General features: G+C 35.7%; 2 protein-coding genes and 1 pseudogene across 2 annotated transcripts; 1 reads left to right on the top strand and 2 right to left on the bottom strand.

The window, feature by feature from the left end:
* Positions 1–205: 205 nt before the first annotated feature.
* Positions 206–2,684, bottom strand: LOC138312971 (uncharacterized). The gene is made up of 4 exons (XM_069253667.1): positions 2,413–2,684; positions 1,822–2,070; positions 1,232–1,477; positions 206–990 (listed from the first exon to the last, which is right to left on the bottom strand). The coding sequence occupies exons 1-4, from the start codon at positions 2,476–2,478 to the stop codon at positions 721–723; spliced, it is 831 nt and encodes a 276-aa protein (XP_069109768.1). The 5' UTR covers positions 2,479–2,684; the 3' UTR covers positions 206–720.
* Positions 2,685–2,829: 145 nt separating this feature from the next.
* Positions 2,830–10,997, top strand: LOC138312969 (uncharacterized; annotated as a pseudogene).
* Positions 10,713–13,142, bottom strand: LOC138312972 (uncharacterized). Its single transcript, XM_069253668.1, has 4 exons — positions 12,923–13,142; positions 12,331–12,579; positions 11,741–11,986; positions 10,713–11,497 (listed from the first exon to the last, which is right to left on the bottom strand). The coding sequence occupies exons 1-4, from the start codon at positions 12,950–12,952 to the stop codon at positions 11,228–11,230; spliced, it is 795 nt and encodes a 264-aa protein (XP_069109769.1). The 5' UTR covers positions 12,953–13,142; the 3' UTR covers positions 10,713–11,227.
* Between the last annotated feature and the right edge of the window lie 3,646 nt (positions 13,143–16,788).

Here is a 16,788-nt window from a genome sequence, read left to right as displayed (position 1 = left end):
CAATGCCTTGTCATTGTTGTAACAGTCTGAAAATGTGTAAAAATAGGTTGGAGTCTTATTTGCCGTAGGGGGTTTATTTGCTGTGAAGTACGGTATAAGAAACAATTTAAACATGACAGGCTGGGTAGACAAAAAACCACCATATAAGCTCACTTGCCATTCCATGTGGACATGTGAGATAATGAAAAATAACACTTTATATATATTCACTTTTCCTTATATGAGTTTATTATGTTTTGCCCAATGTACTCTACATTACAAACATTTTGACACATTCATTCTAATCTACTGGCTTTGCTCTCTAAAATAAAAATGTTGCCTTTCACATAAGTATAGTTAGATATCATGATATGTAAAACTATCTTTGAGACCTGTGTGATTCTGTCTTAATTTTTGTTTCTTTAGAAGAGATTGAAGTTAAACACTATATATATAACTTGCAACCATGCAATGCACAAAAATATACAACCAACACAAAGTAAAAAGGAAAGATAGATGTGACTGAAGTTCATAAAATATGAACACATGAAATATAGTCCTATATATCCTTACACCTGAAAATGTATAACTTACACCAAATAACACAAAAATCTCTCTCTCTCTCTTGCCTTATCAAGTTCATACAATAATGTTTGTGGGGAAGATGTCCGGCCTACTACATATATTTGTTTCTATGACCTGATTCACATTGTCAAGTAAAAATTAACCAAATAAAACTAACTACACAAAACGTCCTGGCTGGAAACCTGTGTATGTATTTGTCGAGGAAGGAAATTTATTCCTGATTTTCCTTATCACACAACTTGGTATCACTTTTCTTTTGCCCTGGCCTAGTCTTCCATGGCGCCACAAAGTGAAGTTTCTATAAGCTGAATGGCGCATAGATTTATTGTAATTGTCCACCCTTTCCCTCGCCCTTCCTAGCATATCTCTGTGGTACCTGTGTCCTAACGCCAAGACCTGTGGGTCAAGTACCAGAGTCTCTAATTCCTGAAAGTAAATGTGTTACATCATATTACATATAATATACACCACATATAAATATAGAAACATACAGTAATACACTGCAAGGAATACCGAAGATATCAGATGAAATTTGATCTACAGAATATACTTTATTATTTCAAGGATTATAATATTATGTACATACTAACATACATGACTTAGGCTATTTTTTATATAAATCACAATCATAAACAGTATGTATTACTAAAATAAAATATACAATTACCAATCGCTGTGAAACACAGTTCCTTGGTAGGCAGCTGCAGCATTTCCGCTCTAAGTCTGTAGGCATTTCTATGCAATTGGTGCAGGTACACCAGGCAGGGGTTGTTAATGTAACACCAGGTTCTCTCTCTGGATCTCCTCCTCCCGCTGCTCCCTCGCACAGGTCAAAAACGAGACCTGGCTCCCTATCAGTTAGCTGCTGCACAAGGGCTCTAAGTGTTCCTACTGGAACAGTTTGTATCAGGTCCTAAAACAATGAAATCAAGAACAAAATTAGAAATATACCAAAACAATGATACAACAATTATAACAGTAACTCATCTAACCAAGCTATAGATAATATTTCCAACTAAATTATTGCAATTCTGTATCTGTATGGGTTACACCGCTATATCCCAAAATTGGTAATCTTATACTTGTAGCGGGTGAGAGAGAGCGCAGGAGGTGTTTTAGTTGCGTGTTTTGAGTGCTGATCGTATTTAATAGAATGCCAAACATGAATAATAAATAATAGCAAAATATTTATATAAACTAATTTATGATCAAACTGAAACTGCTCCTATGTAACGTTACATGTATATTCATACATACTCGAGTTTGACGTCTCCTCTCCTCTCTCATTTGGTTCACTCGTTCCCTGTCTGATAGTTCTGGCTGATCAGGAACAACTGGGGCACTTCTACCTCTCCCCCTCCCTCGCCGTTGTCCTGATCCTCTGGCTCCTCGACCTCTTGAACGACGTCCTCTTCCTCTCCCCCTCCCACGCATAGACCTACCCTGAGCTCGCGATCGTTGCTCTTGAAGACTCAAATCTACAGATCTAGATGATTCGAGATCAACCTGTGTTATAAATAATAATAGAAAAAAATTAATGTAGGATAAGTCGATTACCAACGGATATAATTAACCAAACAAGATATATATTCAATAGATTTCGGACAACACAATAAATCGAGATCGTAAATTTGTTTACGAAATCTGATAGAAAAACGTGTTTACGGTTTCCCCTTCGATGGGGCCCCTTTTATAATGTACCATCTTTAACCAGCGATAGCGTACGTTTCTGCGTTATACGATCCACTATATCATATTTTATCTACTCGTCTATATATTAAAGAATGTGGTGCTTGCTTTGATGGTTGCTGTCGCTTTAGTAGTTATCTTGATTTTTAACTTACTTACCGTGCCAGGACTGTCACTGCTCTCCGACATTTTGTTGCGCGCTTTCGTTTGTTGATACGGCCTCATTTTGGGAAAAATGACGTCATTGGTCTATGTAAAGCTCGACTTCGCTCTATTTTTAGAGGAGTATTTTCCTGGTCAAGCTGGACAACTGACCATCTATATTCTTCGCAGCGTGCATTAAAAATGATCTGAAGATTAAACCTATGTACAGGACAAATTTTAATTTCGTTGCTTTTATATTTCATTGGGCGAAACCTACCTTTAAAGGTAGGTTTCGCTCAAGCAAATAAATATTTTTTTGTAAAACCGGACAAATAGGAGAAAAGACGAAAAATCATATTAAAAGTACCTCAATTTAATTTCTTAATGCGTATGAAATTGAACAAACGTGTCTTGAATACAAAATTGAGGGAAATCCTTGTTTAATATAAAACGACTGACGGACGATATACTATGCAAATGAGGCTGCAATGGTTTGGGTTGTCGAAGTTTCGCGCATGCGCATTGCTGCATACTAAGCGTAAACAAAACAACATGGCTGATCGAAAGCGTGTTAGAAAAAAAACTGTGTCTGAATCGGGAACAAAGAGGAGGAAATTGGAATGGAGTCGGCAGCATCGAAGGATATCTTTAGGGATTGAACTTGAGCGGTGGAATGCTGCAAAAGTAGAGATCGAAGCCGCATCTGATGCAGAGCTTGCCAAGACTCTGTTGGACTCGTGGTAAGTAAGATTTCAACACATGTCAGTGTCAGATTAACTACATATTTACACTATGTTTGATGTACTATGCTAGCGAGCGTTTTTTAATAATATGAAGTGTTTTAGATTATATGACATGTGTAAAACGATCCTTCAGACTTCGATTTGACTCATTTTTTTACGCAGACGAACTCGATAAAATAGGTCTGAACAGTTTACGATCGCTAAAAGGGGCCTCATAAGGGGTAATGAAATGTAATTATACTAACTCTAATTTATAAATAATCACGCATGTGTAATTTCCGTTTGCTGTACACACAATACCTGTGACAGCAATATGTGTAACATATATTATTTATATTATTATGAAACTTCTCTCAGCCGCCCGTGACGTTAGGTATTTCTATTAGTTGTTATTGTTTTTATACTAGACCTTCTATTTTTCAATTACATTAATTTCGTCGGGGGAATGAAAGATTTTTTGCAAAGCGTGTGAATCCGCTTAGCGATTATTATAAAGTAGTAAAAAAATATTGTTTTAATTAATTATGGAATGCTGTTATACTTGATTTACATGTTACTGATACATGTAAGTGTAAGGAAATACTGATTATGTAATTTCAGCAACTTTTTAGTAAATATTTTTGTTATAGGTATAGCAATAAACAAACAGCCCGCATCCAAAACCCAGTCTTAGAAGCTGCATCATCCACACCTGTCGGCTCTGGAGCTGTATTTTCAACTCCAGCAGTACCTGGATCAAAGCTGGTAGTTCCAGATATATCTGATATTGAGTAAGTATAATGTACATGTTTTATAGAATTATACGAAATTATTACTTCAAATTATTCTGGATGTTGTTATATTGATGATTATTTTCCAGAAATATTTTATGCTACGTAATTAATTTTATGATAATTACAACTATATTATGATATACATGTGTTATCAACTAGGATTACATATCATTGTTTATTATCTTGATGCCAACGGGTTTTTTATTGATAAGTGGTGCTATCTTTTTAGAGGGAGTGTCAAATCTTCTTGTGAGATATCTGGGGTTGAGGAATTGTCAACTGACAGTGAAGAGCCAACACATAAGAGCTTGTTAACACGCTATGAAGAGAAGGCAGCAAAAGCAGAGTCATCTTTTATAAGGTATCTACTTGTAGTTACATTTCTTTGTCACAATAATAAATATGTATATATTATTATACCAAACAGAAATGAATCTGTACTGATATAACTTACATCCAAAACATTAGCCATTATGGCATCATTCTGTTGACATGGAGATGTAGACTGTTCGTGATCACCAGTGTAACATTTTATGGATAATCATCATTGCTAACAAGTTAAAAGTAATGCATAGTCTTCATTATGATGAAAAATGTATTGAGAAATATTAATTATATGTTATTTACCAGGTTTTCATTCTCCGAAGATGATGAGGCATTGAGAAATGATGATACATACAGCCCTGCTGAAAGTGACATCGATGATGATTGTGATGATGATTTAGAGTTTGAAATGTCTTTATGGTAAGAATAATAATCTTTATACTTTTGCCAATAAAGGATTTCTAGCAGAAAGAATTTTTTTATGAAAAAAGTTTTAATTTCAACAAAAATTAGAGTTAATTTGAATATTGATACTGATATACAGAAATATGTATTTTTGCAGAAACAAATATGAACATTCCACTTTCAGACCACTAATTTTACCAAAATCTTTACACATGTATTGCAGTAATGGTGATGAATTATATAGCCATTTGGAAACTCAGGTAATGGCAGATGATCTCCTTGACTTTGATATTCCTAATGAGGAGGAGGGAGAGGAGAAAGAAGAGGAGGAGGAGGAGGAAGACATTGAAGACCTTTCTGGTGATGAGGTGGATGTAGTTCAGGAGAAAAAGTCCATTTGCTATGAATCCTCACTGAAAAAACTTGCCCATCTACGGATTCCTACTGTTTGCCAGAAAAAAAACTGTGATGGGAAAATTTCCATCAGCTTTAGATATGTTGGAAGTGCTGTTCAACTTGTTTGGGTAAGTTTCTACCGACGACTGTTTTCATTTCAACTTGTATGTATGGCAAGAATGACTTTAGGGCATATGGTTCTAATATTGGACTAGAGAGAGGTGACGGTGGCTGAGTGGTTAGATGTCTCGACATTTTACCACACGGCCTCCAGCTCTGGGATGCTGGTTCAAATTCCATTTGGGGCAGTTGCCAGGTACAGACGGCTAGTTGGTTGGTTTTTTTCCGGGTACTATGGCTTTCTTCCACCAACAAACCTGGCACGTCCTTACATGACCTTGACTGTAATAGGACATTAAACTAATAAAACCAAACTATTGGACTAGTGATAAATGCTTGATAATAACTGACTTATACCTTCTTTCAAGCCAGGCCAATGTCAGAATTCTAAATACAATAATTGGACGACTCCACAGAAAAAATACCTATAGCTAGTAGTACAAAAAATGTATAATGAACGAGCTACCCAATTTTCAATATGTAAGTGAAATAAGTGAATCAGCTTTTAAATCTCCTTTCTTTTCTCTTTTAGACTGCTATTGTTTGTTGTTTATGTATTCATTTATGAGAATGCTATATTTCATACAAGTATGATTTGTTTTCATTAGATATGCACTGGAGGACACACGGTGTACACATGGAACTCCCAGCCAAAAATTAAAAGAATGTTTTCGGGGAATTTACTGATGTCAGCAGTCATTCTTATTAGTGGCAACAACTTCCAGAAGATTTCTCTTATGGCCAAATTCCTGAACCTAGGGATGATTTCATCCACAACCCATCATCGAATTCAAAGGTTATTTACTGCCCCAGTCATCAATAGCAGTTACCAACAAATGATGATGGCGATTTTACAAAGACACAGAGGAAAGGAAATCATCATTGCAGGTAATTATTTCTTATAACAGAAACATATGAAATATATGATATTGTTTTGAATGCAAGATTCTTTGAGGAAACCACCGAAAGGTATTCTGTGAATTGTTCGTAATCAAAGAATAAACTCCTTTTGAAAGCTACATAATATATACACTGTATTCTATTATATTATGTTATGAAAGTAAGTAAAAACATTCATGCCTATTGATTAGTAATTATAAGTTTAAAGTTGAGACTTCCAAAAAAACCCAAGCAGATCATATTTAAGTTCTCCGTTTCTTTTGTTTGTGTATATTAAATGGGGCAGACGTGTGGTCATCCTTTTTTCTATCTATAACTTGATGATAAATGTTTCTCTTTTTCTATATTATGTTTTATGTTTGTAGGGGATGGTCGTAATGATAGTCCTGGTCATTCGGCTATGTACTGCACGTATTCTTTTATGGAATATGAAACCAAGGACATAATCAGCAGTGTCATCATAGACAAAAGAATGACACAGCTAAACTCTACTGCAATGGAGAAGGAGGGTTTCATAAGGGCTTTGCAGTACCTTCTGGAAAATGATATAGATGTGAAAGAGGTTTGCACAGATGCACACCCCCAGATCACAGCTCTACTGCGTATGTATTTTGTTCTTTCATAAACCATTTAATTTATTAAGTGAAATGTATTCGTATTTATAATTGATCAGAGTAGTAGTAAATTAATGATCATCGGTTAAAGGTCTATCTCTGTTGACTCCTATAATTCTTCACCATGTTACTAAACATATTTATTACATGGCTGTTTGCAAAACATAAAACAGCAATAAACCATGAACTTCCTATTGATATTTATAACCCAGTACAGATAAAGTATGAGTTCCACATATCAATATAATAATCATACAGAAATACTATACTTTCTCATACTTCTCATACTGATTGTGTAAAATAATTACATGATTCATTATGGTTTCAGGTGAAAGATATCCTCAAATCTGTCATAGTTATGACACTTGGCATGGTGCAAAAAACATTGGAAAGAAAATAAATGCAGTAAGTTTGAAATATTTGCAGCCATGAATAGTTTTGTGTTTTACATCTGTACAAGAAATACATTACAAATAATTGCATTATTAGTCATTGAGATGATCTAAATCCAAGATGGCTGCCTGTCGGCAATCTTGAAGACTTATTGTTTCCAAAATGCACTATCTGCATCCTTACTAGGGAAAGCAATATTAACTGTTTGTTATTACTGTTTCTAAATGTGCTATCTAAGAAATTTCATATGTAGGTTTCTCTTTGTCTTCACAGGTTGCATCAGAAAACAGAAATAAAATGCTAAGACCATGGGCTTCAGACATAATCAACCATTTCTGGTACTGCAGTCGAAAAGCTGAAGGCAGCGAGATGGCTCTTATAGTAAGTATATAGAGATAAAAAAAGGTTTACCATTCTTTTCATGTGGTAAAGGTGTTCTGAAATGAAAACAAGAAAGCAAAAGCATGTCAATAATATGTTTCATGCGATTTCTTCTTGTTTTAGCCTTGTTGCACGCTAGGAATGGTTATACAATGTTCAAATACATAACCTAACTTTCATTCAAAGTGCAAGATGTAACAATGGATGGATTTTTAGTGACCCCTTTGTCAATTACAAAGAAGCCAAGACAGTTGATTATAAGTATTATAAGTCCAGTGTTGTATTGGGTTAGTATTATCAGCATTGGTCAAATTTATGACAATGCCCATGATAAATGAATGCAGTATTGCCTAATATCTGTCCTTTGTCTCTCAACATTTAAACTAGCCATAATATTTCACCTCCTGTGTTATTATTTAGGCTAGATGGAGAGGGATATTGCACCATACTACCAATGTACATGAATGGGTGAGTGGGAGATGGGGCAGGACCAGCTGCCTGTGAACATGACCCAATAGACCAGGAGGAGCATGAAGACAAATGGTTAGAGCCAGGCTCTGATGCCCACTCTGCCCTTGGAAAATTGGTCTTAGACACCAGACTTCTCCACAAAATGAAGTTCTTTGTGAACTTTAGGTAAGGCTGAGTAGTTCACATTGTAATACCTATCACAAGAGTTAATCATTTTGTCCATCTTGTATTCAATCAGTCCTACACATGACTAGCTTGTCAAGATTTAGTAGAATCATGGTTGTAATGCAAATCTTCACATGATACATTAATTTCACATCAATTAATTGGTAAGAGTAGAATTTAGGGCAGTACATTTCAAATAATTATGGCAATGATATGTTTCCCTCATAATTTTTCAGGCACACAGGCGAATTAGAGAGCTTCCATGAGCAAATTCTGATGTATGCTGCCAAAAGATTTGCTTATGTGTAAGTATTATTTCTTTAGATATATTGATTCAATATGTGTTTTCATCTGATTTATTTTGTTACTAGAGTATCAGATGCACATTCATTGTCTGTGTCAGTCTTTATATTATCCATTTTCTTTCAAAATATTCTTTAAAAACATATTAGCCTTTTGATTTGTTTTGTGGTTTGCAGATGTATATGTACAATATAGGTTTTATTTTTTTTCAAAGATCTGTGTACCTAACAAAGTAAGATTTTAGAACTTTACTTATTTTAGGATGAATGTAGAACGTACATAATACAATATAGATTTTGAATTTATTGTGAGCATCTGTTTTTTAGATTCCCAATGTACAGAGCTAGGAACCAGCTTGCTGTCTTGGATTACCAACACCACAAGGACAGACAAGCTGTTGCTACCAAAGAGGGGGAAACCAGGTATGCAATCTCAATTAGCTAAGTCAGATGTAATGACGTCGAGGAAGAGGTACCATTCCAACTTATATAAATTGATAAAGTCAGATGAAAAAGAATATTATAAGCTCAATGATTACATGTCAGTTGTTACAAGATCTTCAGATATAAAGTTTGTATTGTGTTTGATAAACATATTTCTTGTTTTAGATATGTGCGGAAATACTCCAAGAGAGAAGTAAGAACTGGACTGCGGTTGCAGTAAAAGAGAGAAAGAACTATAACTACATTCCAGGCCTTCTTTCTGAAGTTGTTCGTGCCCTGAAGGAACACCAAGGTCCCTTACCCAAGAGGTTTCCTTTGGAGGAGGATGATCCAAGATGCATTAGGAAGACAATAGCTGCTGTCTCCCCAGAATCTACAAAGGTCTTAGTAGAAAGGAAGCTTTCTCGATTCCAAGACCAATGACTTTGTAATTGTGATTTCAACCAATTATGTCATGTCATTCCACTCCCGGGCCTTTGTTCAAATGTGTTTGGTGTTGGATAAATATTTTGGCATTTCACTTGTGTATTATGACTGTTCGGTCTTTTGATTGGTTGAAATTTTAACTGTGACTCAAAACTACTGTTTATCCATGTCACCACACATATCATGATGTTATCAATAACCTATTGACGTCATACTGCTGTATTCTGACTTGTGCTTGCAAAACAAACCACTGTTAAACCAGATGGATGGTGGTGTCAAAGTCCTTGCTGCTTTCACATACATAGCATAATGACTCAAAATATATATTTGTCATTTGATGAGCGTTCTGTTTTGCCGTACGAGGATTGACCCTTTCTATGATTTTGTTACCTATCCTGTACTTACTTGGTTTTATGGTTCAGTGATTGTTGGTAGGAAGATCATGTTTATTATGTGATATATTGATATTATACCATTTATTTCATATATGTGAAAAGGTGGTCCCTGATACAGATGCATGTATTGAAGGTATATTTCGTTGGTGCTAATAATCAGTTTATTGCTTTTATAGAATGTACAATTGATACACTCTGCCAAGACATCTGTCAAGTAATAAAACAGTATATCATCGTACAAATGATGTTTCTTGATTTCTTCTTGCAGTGTTTTTAGTAATTTTGAAACTTCTTTTCTGAATAAGACATGATTAATAATGAAAAATAGAATGTCAGAAATTTATATCTTTATCTTTTTGACTGGAAATATTGTTGACCTAAATCCATTATGTTTGTTTTGGTCGTCGTTGTGTCGTTTACAGTACATGAAACTTCCCTAGATCTACCAGGAATTACCAATAATGACGATTTGATACCAAGATAGTCTTCACACATAATGTTCAGTATTTATTTCTATGGGTAAAGATGGAAGTTGGAGGCATCGTAAGAGAGAAGAAAGAGATCATGGATCCTTCACACAGAACTATAACATTTGCACCCTCCTCTTCCATTTCATTATCAAGTCACTAAGGCTGCTGGTTATTGAAAACAAAATTTGAACACACTCAGAAGTCATTATATAAGTATGGTATGGACAAAGTATTTTTTATGCTTTTTATAAACCATTACCGTATTTCACTGCAAGTAAGACTCCCCACACAGATAGGTAATAAAGGTCAAAAGTGGTGGGGGGGGGGTCTTCTTTGCGGACAGCCCGCCTGATAACATCGATCTATAAGGTCGCCATCTTGGATTTTTCAATGCCTTGTCATTGTTGTAACAGTCTGAAAATGTGTAAAAATAGGTTGGAGTCTTATTTGCCGTAGGGGGTTTATTTGCTGTGAAGTACGGTATAAGAAACAATTTAAACATGACAGGCTGGGTAGACAAAAAACCACCATATAAGCTCACTTGCCATTCCATGTGGACATGTGAGATAATGAAAAATAACACTTTATATATATTCACTTTTCCTTATATGAGTTTATTATGTTTTGCCCAATGTACTCTACATTACAAACATTTTGACACATTCATTCTAATCTACTGGCTTTGCTCTCTAAAATAAAAATGTTGCCTTTCACATAAGTATAGTTAGATATCATGATATGTAAAACTATCTTTGAGACCTGTGTGATTCTGTCTTAATTTTTGTTTCTTTAGAAGAGATTGAAGTTAAACACTATATATATAACTTGCAACCATGCAATGCACAAAAATATACAACCAACACAAAGTAAAAAGGAAAGATAGATGTGACTGAAGTTCATAAAATATGAACACATGAAATATAGTCCTATATATCCTTACACCTGAAAATGTATAACTTACACCAAATAACACAAAAATCTCTCTCTCTCTCTTGCCTTATCAAGTTCATACAATAATGTTTGTGGGGAAGATGTCCGGCCTACTACATATATTTGTTTCTATGACCTGATTCACATTGTCAAGTAAAAATTAACCAAATAAAACTAACTACACAAAACGTCCTGGCTGGAAACCTGTGTATGTATTTGTCGAGGAAGGAAATTTATTCCTGATTTTCCTTATCACACAACTTGGTATCACTTTTCTTTTGCCCTGGCCTAGTCTTCCATGGCGCCACAAAGTGAAGTTTCTATAAGCTGAATGGCGCATAGATTTATTGTAATTGTCCACCCTTTCCCTCGCCCTTCCTAGCATATCTCTGTGGTACCTGTGTCCTAACGCCAAGACCTGTGGGTCAAGTACCAGAGTCTCTAATTCCTGAAAGTAAATGTGTTACATCATATTACATATAATATACACCACATATAAATATAGAAACATACAGTAATACACTGCAAGGAATACCGAAGATATCAGATGAAATTTGATCTACAGAATATACTTTATTATTTCAAGGATTATAATATTATGTACATACTAACATACATGACTTAGGCTATTTTTTATATATAAATCACAATCATAAACAGTATGTATTACTAAAATAAAATATACAATTACCAATCGCTGTGAAACACAGTTCCTTGGTAGGCAGCTGCAGCATTTCCGCTCTAAGTCTGTAGGCATTTCTATGCAATTGGTGCAGGTACACCAGGCAGGGGTTGTTAATGTAACACCAGGTTCTCTCTCTGGATCTCCTCCTCCCGCTGCTCCCTCGCACAGGTCAAAAACGAGACCTGGCTCCCTATCAGTTAGCTGCTGCACAAGGGCTCTAAGTGTTCCTACTGGAACAGTTTGTATCAGGTCCTAAAACAATGAAATCAAGAACAAAATTAGAAATATACCAAAACAATGATACAACAATTATAACAGTAACTCATCTAACCAAGCTATAGATAATATTTCCAACTAAATTATTGCAATTCTGTATCTGTATGGGTTACACCGCTATATCCCAAAATTGGTAATCTTATACTTGTAGCGGGTGAGAGAGAGCGCAGGAGGTGTTTTAGTTGCGTGTTTTGAGTGCTGATCGTATTTAATAGAATGCCAAACATGAATAATAAATAATAGCAAAATATTTATATAAACTAATTTATGATCAAACTGAAACTGCTCCTATGTAACGTTACATGTATATTCATACATACTCGAGTTTGACGTCTCCTCTCCTCTCTCATTTGGTTCACTCGTTCCCTGTCTGATAGTTCTGGCTGATCAGGAACAACTGGGGCACTTCTACCTCTCCCCCTCCCTCGCCGTTGTCCTGATCCTCTGGCTCCTCGACCTCTTGAACGACGTCCTCTTCCTCTCCCCCTCCCACGCATAGACCTACCCTGAGCTCGCGATCGTTGCTCTTGTAGACTCAAATCTACAGATCTAGATGATTCGAGATCAACCTGTGTTATAAATAATAATAGAAAAAAAATTAATGTAGGATAAGTCGATTACCAACGGATATAATTAACCAAACAAGATATATATTCAATAGATTTCGGACAACACAATAAATCGAGATCGTAAATTTGTTTACGAAATCTGATAGAAAAACGTGTTTACGGTTTCCCCTTCGATGGGGCCCCTTTTATAATGTACCATCTTTAACCAGCGATAGCGTACGTTTCTGCGTTATACGATCCACTATATCATATTTTATCTACTCGTCTATATATTAAAGAATGTGGTGCTTGCTTTGATGGTTGCTGTCGCTTTAGTAGTTATCTTGATTTTTAACTTACTTACCGTGCCAGGACTGTCACTGCTCTCCGACATTTTGTTGCGCGCTTTCAGTTTGTTGATACGGCCTCATTTTGGGAAAAATGACGTCATTGGTCTATGTAAAGCTCGACTTCGCTCTATTTTTAGAGGAGTATTTTCCTGGTCAAGCTGGACAACTGACCATCTATATTCTTCGCAGCGTGCATTAAAAATGATCTGAAGATTAAACCTATGTACAGGACAAATTTTACACCGAGTTCAACACACGCTTGTTGACGAGCTCTGTTGACTGCACATGTATGAAGCGTCTGGTTGAACGAGACTCTTGTACGACGAGAAAGAAGTTATGATCATCGCAGCATGTATAGGACAAATAATTAGTTCAATGAATAAAGTTTATTAATCAACAAACATCCGAAAATGTGAATGTGTCTACTGACTTCGTCATACGGTTGTTTTACTATTTGGAACATGGATTCTGTTACAGGGACTTTCTATGTAAGTTTATAGCCTATGGTACCATGGCTGTATTGTATCGGATTACACATGTGAATCTATTTCTGTATTTGTGAAAAATTGGGTCGTGTGTAAAATCATTGGGGATTAAATCAAACCATCACATTTCCGCTTCTACATCTTACAATACATACACACATGGAATCAAATAACTTTGGAAAAGATTTAAGAAACACGTACCGTTTCCCAAAGAAAGCACGATTCCTCCAAAGTCCCGTTGTTCTTCTTTTTATATCACGTCCAGTCTCATCAATATCCTCCGTTTTATGACAAGGCAACATCTGTCCCAATATCAAGATCACCTGACACGACTTTTTAGCCCACCATCATCAGATGGTGGGCTATTCAAATCGCCCTGCGTCCGTGATCCGTCGTCCGTTCGTAAACACAATGCTTGTTATCACTATTTCTTAAAAAAACTACTGCAGGGATTTTGTTCAAACTTCACATGGAGGGTCCCCTTGGTCCATAGTTGTGCCATACAGGATTTGTGGCTGATCGGAAAAACAAGATAGCCGCCAGGCAGCCATTTTTTATTTTGGCAGTTGAAGTTTGTTATCGATATTTCTTGTGAACTACTGAAGGGTATTTTGTTCAAACTTCTAGTTGTGCCATACAGATTTTTAGGCTGATCGGAAAAACAAGATAGCTGCCCAGCAGCCATCTTGGATTTGGGCAGTTGAGGTTTTTTATCGGCTATTTCTTGAAAACTACTGAAGGAATTTTGTTCAAACTTCACATGGAGGTTACCCTTGGTCCCTAGTTGTGCCATATAGATTTTTAGGCTGATCGGAAAAACAAGATTGCCGCCAGGCGGCCATCTTGTTATCACTATTTCTCAGAAAGCGCTGTAGGGATCTTTCTCAAATTTAATATGTAGGTTCCCCTAGGGCCCTAGTGGTGCATATTGCATTTTTGGACCAATCGGTGAACAAAATGGCCGCTAGGCCGCCATCGTGGATTTTGCAGTTAGGAGCCATTCTGGATTTTTTTCATATGTAGTTGAAGTTTGTTACTGCTATTTCTCAAAAGGTACTGAAGCGATCTGTCTCAAATTTTATGTGTTTGTTATCTCTATTTCTCAGAAAGTATTGATATGCTTGAAAAAGTTTAAAAAGTAGAGAAAAGATCCATCTTTCCATTGTCAGACATATATCATTCCTTGGTGGGCGCCAAGATTCCTCTGGGATCTCTTGTTTTCTTGTTAACAACATCCAAACTTTTGTCGCTTTGGTAAAAGACAACAGCAAACATGTTGAAGAATTTAGCTGAAACACCGAGGCGCAAACCGTTAACAGTGATGGCGCTGGCTGGAAAAACCTCGCAGTAACCTGATACCACACGGTTAGTAAACAGATTGATCTAGGATGCTGTAGGCCATGGTTTAAAAGTTTTCTTATTGCAATATTGGACGTGAATTTGGCCTTAATGTACTTGTTTTGTATGATCTATACAATCATTTAAAATGCAATTAAAGAAATGTGTTACGACCGTTTCTAACATTTTATGGTAAACTAAGAGTGGATTTTTTTCGCGGACGAATACCAAAGACACTGTCCATTGTATGAATTTTTGAGTGATTCAGTACTGTTGCTGATAGTAGGATACCGTGTTACATCGAACATGGCGTCTACGTAAACATGTCCATTATTCTTTGTTTTAATAGCAGTCATAACAAGTTTCCAGTTCTATCAATTCCAGTGTGCTAATTATGATTGTTTGTCACCCCAAATGAAGTACACGTCTAACGACGAAGGAACGTTTCAGGGTTTATACTGTACAGTACTATAATTACAATTTAAATGATTTTACAGTAAATTACTGTTTTATTGATCATGAGTACAATTGAAAATACCCAAGAGACTGTGGGGATATATGATTATTTTTCTTTCTGAATACAGTGAATTTTAGTACATGTTAACTTGTAGATAGACTTTTAATTGCGACGGAATCCGGAAATGTGATTCTAATTTTATACAAAACTTTACAACGTTGTGATGACTCCGACTTCATTATTCCAAGCGCCTTCGTGAACTGTTTACGATTTTAACACCACAACTGCACAATACGATAATATATCGCAGATGAGAGGTAAAATGACAATAATCATTTATCTTTTTTTATCTGGATACGTATTCGTTCCCTTTAGTGTAAAACTAGAACGTCACTTTTGTAAACAGTTTAGCAGTCGTTTTATCGATCAGACCGTCAGTAATGACGATTTGTAGTCGAATCTCTTTCAACATTAATAACGTAATTTTAGGTCTTATAATTCAACAAACGTTAGTAAATTTACATTAGAAAGTAAAATGCTATTTACTTCCGTTTTAGGGCACCATTGGAACTGGGTAAAGTACGGAGACGACAAGAACAACATCTATCATTGCCAGCTTCTGTCTATGCAAGGCTATGGGGAAGGCCGAAAAAAAACATGACTTTAAATTTAACACACTAAAGAAAATGCAAGTACCTGAAAACAAGACTTACTCTTATGGGTATCGGAAGGATCGTTATATTGAGTAAAGAATGTGTAATGTTTAAGTCAATGCCTAAATATGTAACAGTTGAGTGGACAGAACAAAATTTAACCTGTTGTAGTGACTATGCCTATTCCATCATTCTCTTTTATTTACTGATAATAGGAGATTTCAGAAAAGATGGCGTGACGTCACAGAAAGTTTACATCCGGGTCCTCAAAGGTACAAACACGGTATGGCGACTAATAAAAACAATAACAGATACGTACATCCCTGATACACAATCGATACGTTGACAAAAGTATACACTTTAATACTTGCAAATTCTGATTTCAAAATAGTTTCTTATTGTTTCAGAGGTTACAGACATTTATATTTACAATTTTTTTATTGCTAAATATATTTGTTTAGATTTTGTGTTGAAGCCAGCTTGCGAAGCGGTGCCGGGCCGTCACACGTACACCGCTTTTTGTTCACATGTAGAAATCCATATTGTGAAAAAGTTATGAATAGATAATTGATTTCAATGTATCATATTTTCTGTTATACACGAAAAAATCTGTTCATAACACTATTTAATATAAATATAACGAAATGTGAACCACCTGGCCAGACCACGGCCGCTTGTGCATGGCTTCGCTGGTACATGTAGATCACCCCGGGCAACAGCCGATAATTGGGAAATTAATAATATTTATACGTAATTACCAACACATATCTCAATAAGTACTTGTAAAATATATATATTTCGTTATTTCCCATGTATATATTATTTTAAATGAATGGTATAAACCACCGTTACACATAAATGAAGATATACATGTATGTGTACGTAGACGTACAGTATGGCTGCCGATATCTCGAAAAATAAAATAGTGAAATCGTTCAATTTCATGA

Source organism: Argopecten irradians, unplaced genomic scaffold (assembly GCF_041381155.1).
Source record: "Argopecten irradians isolate NY unplaced genomic scaffold, Ai_NY scaffold_0544, whole genome shotgun sequence".
NCBI lineage: Eukaryota > Metazoa > Mollusca > Bivalvia > Pectinida > Pectinidae > Argopecten > Argopecten irradians.
This window is presented reverse-complemented; position numbering and strand designations above follow the sequence as displayed.

Excerpts from the sequence above, each read along its gene's own strand:
- LOC138312971 (XM_069253667.1), bottom strand. The coding sequence starts at position 2,478 with ATGAGGCCGTATCAACAAACGAAAGCGCGCAACAAAATGTCGGAGAGC. Across the intron at positions 2,071-2,412 it reads GCAGTGACAGTCCTGGCACG|GTTGATCTCGAATCATCTAG; the intron begins GTAAGTAAGTTA and ends TTTATAACACAG. Across the intron at positions 1,478-1,821 it reads AGAGGAGACGTCAAACTCGA|GACCTGATACAAACTGTTCC; the intron begins GTATGTATGAAT and ends TCATTGTTTTAG.
- LOC138312972 (XM_069253668.1), bottom strand. The coding sequence starts at position 12,952 with ATGTCGGAGAGCAGTGACAGTCCTGGCACG. Across the intron at positions 11,987-12,330 it reads AGAGGAGACGTCAAACTCGA|GACCTGATACAAACTGTTCC; the intron begins GTATGTATGAAT and ends TCATTGTTTTAG. Across the intron at positions 11,498-11,740 it reads ACTGTGTTTCACAGCGATTG|GAATTAGAGACTCTGGTACT; the intron begins GTAATTGTATAT and ends ATTTACTTTCAG.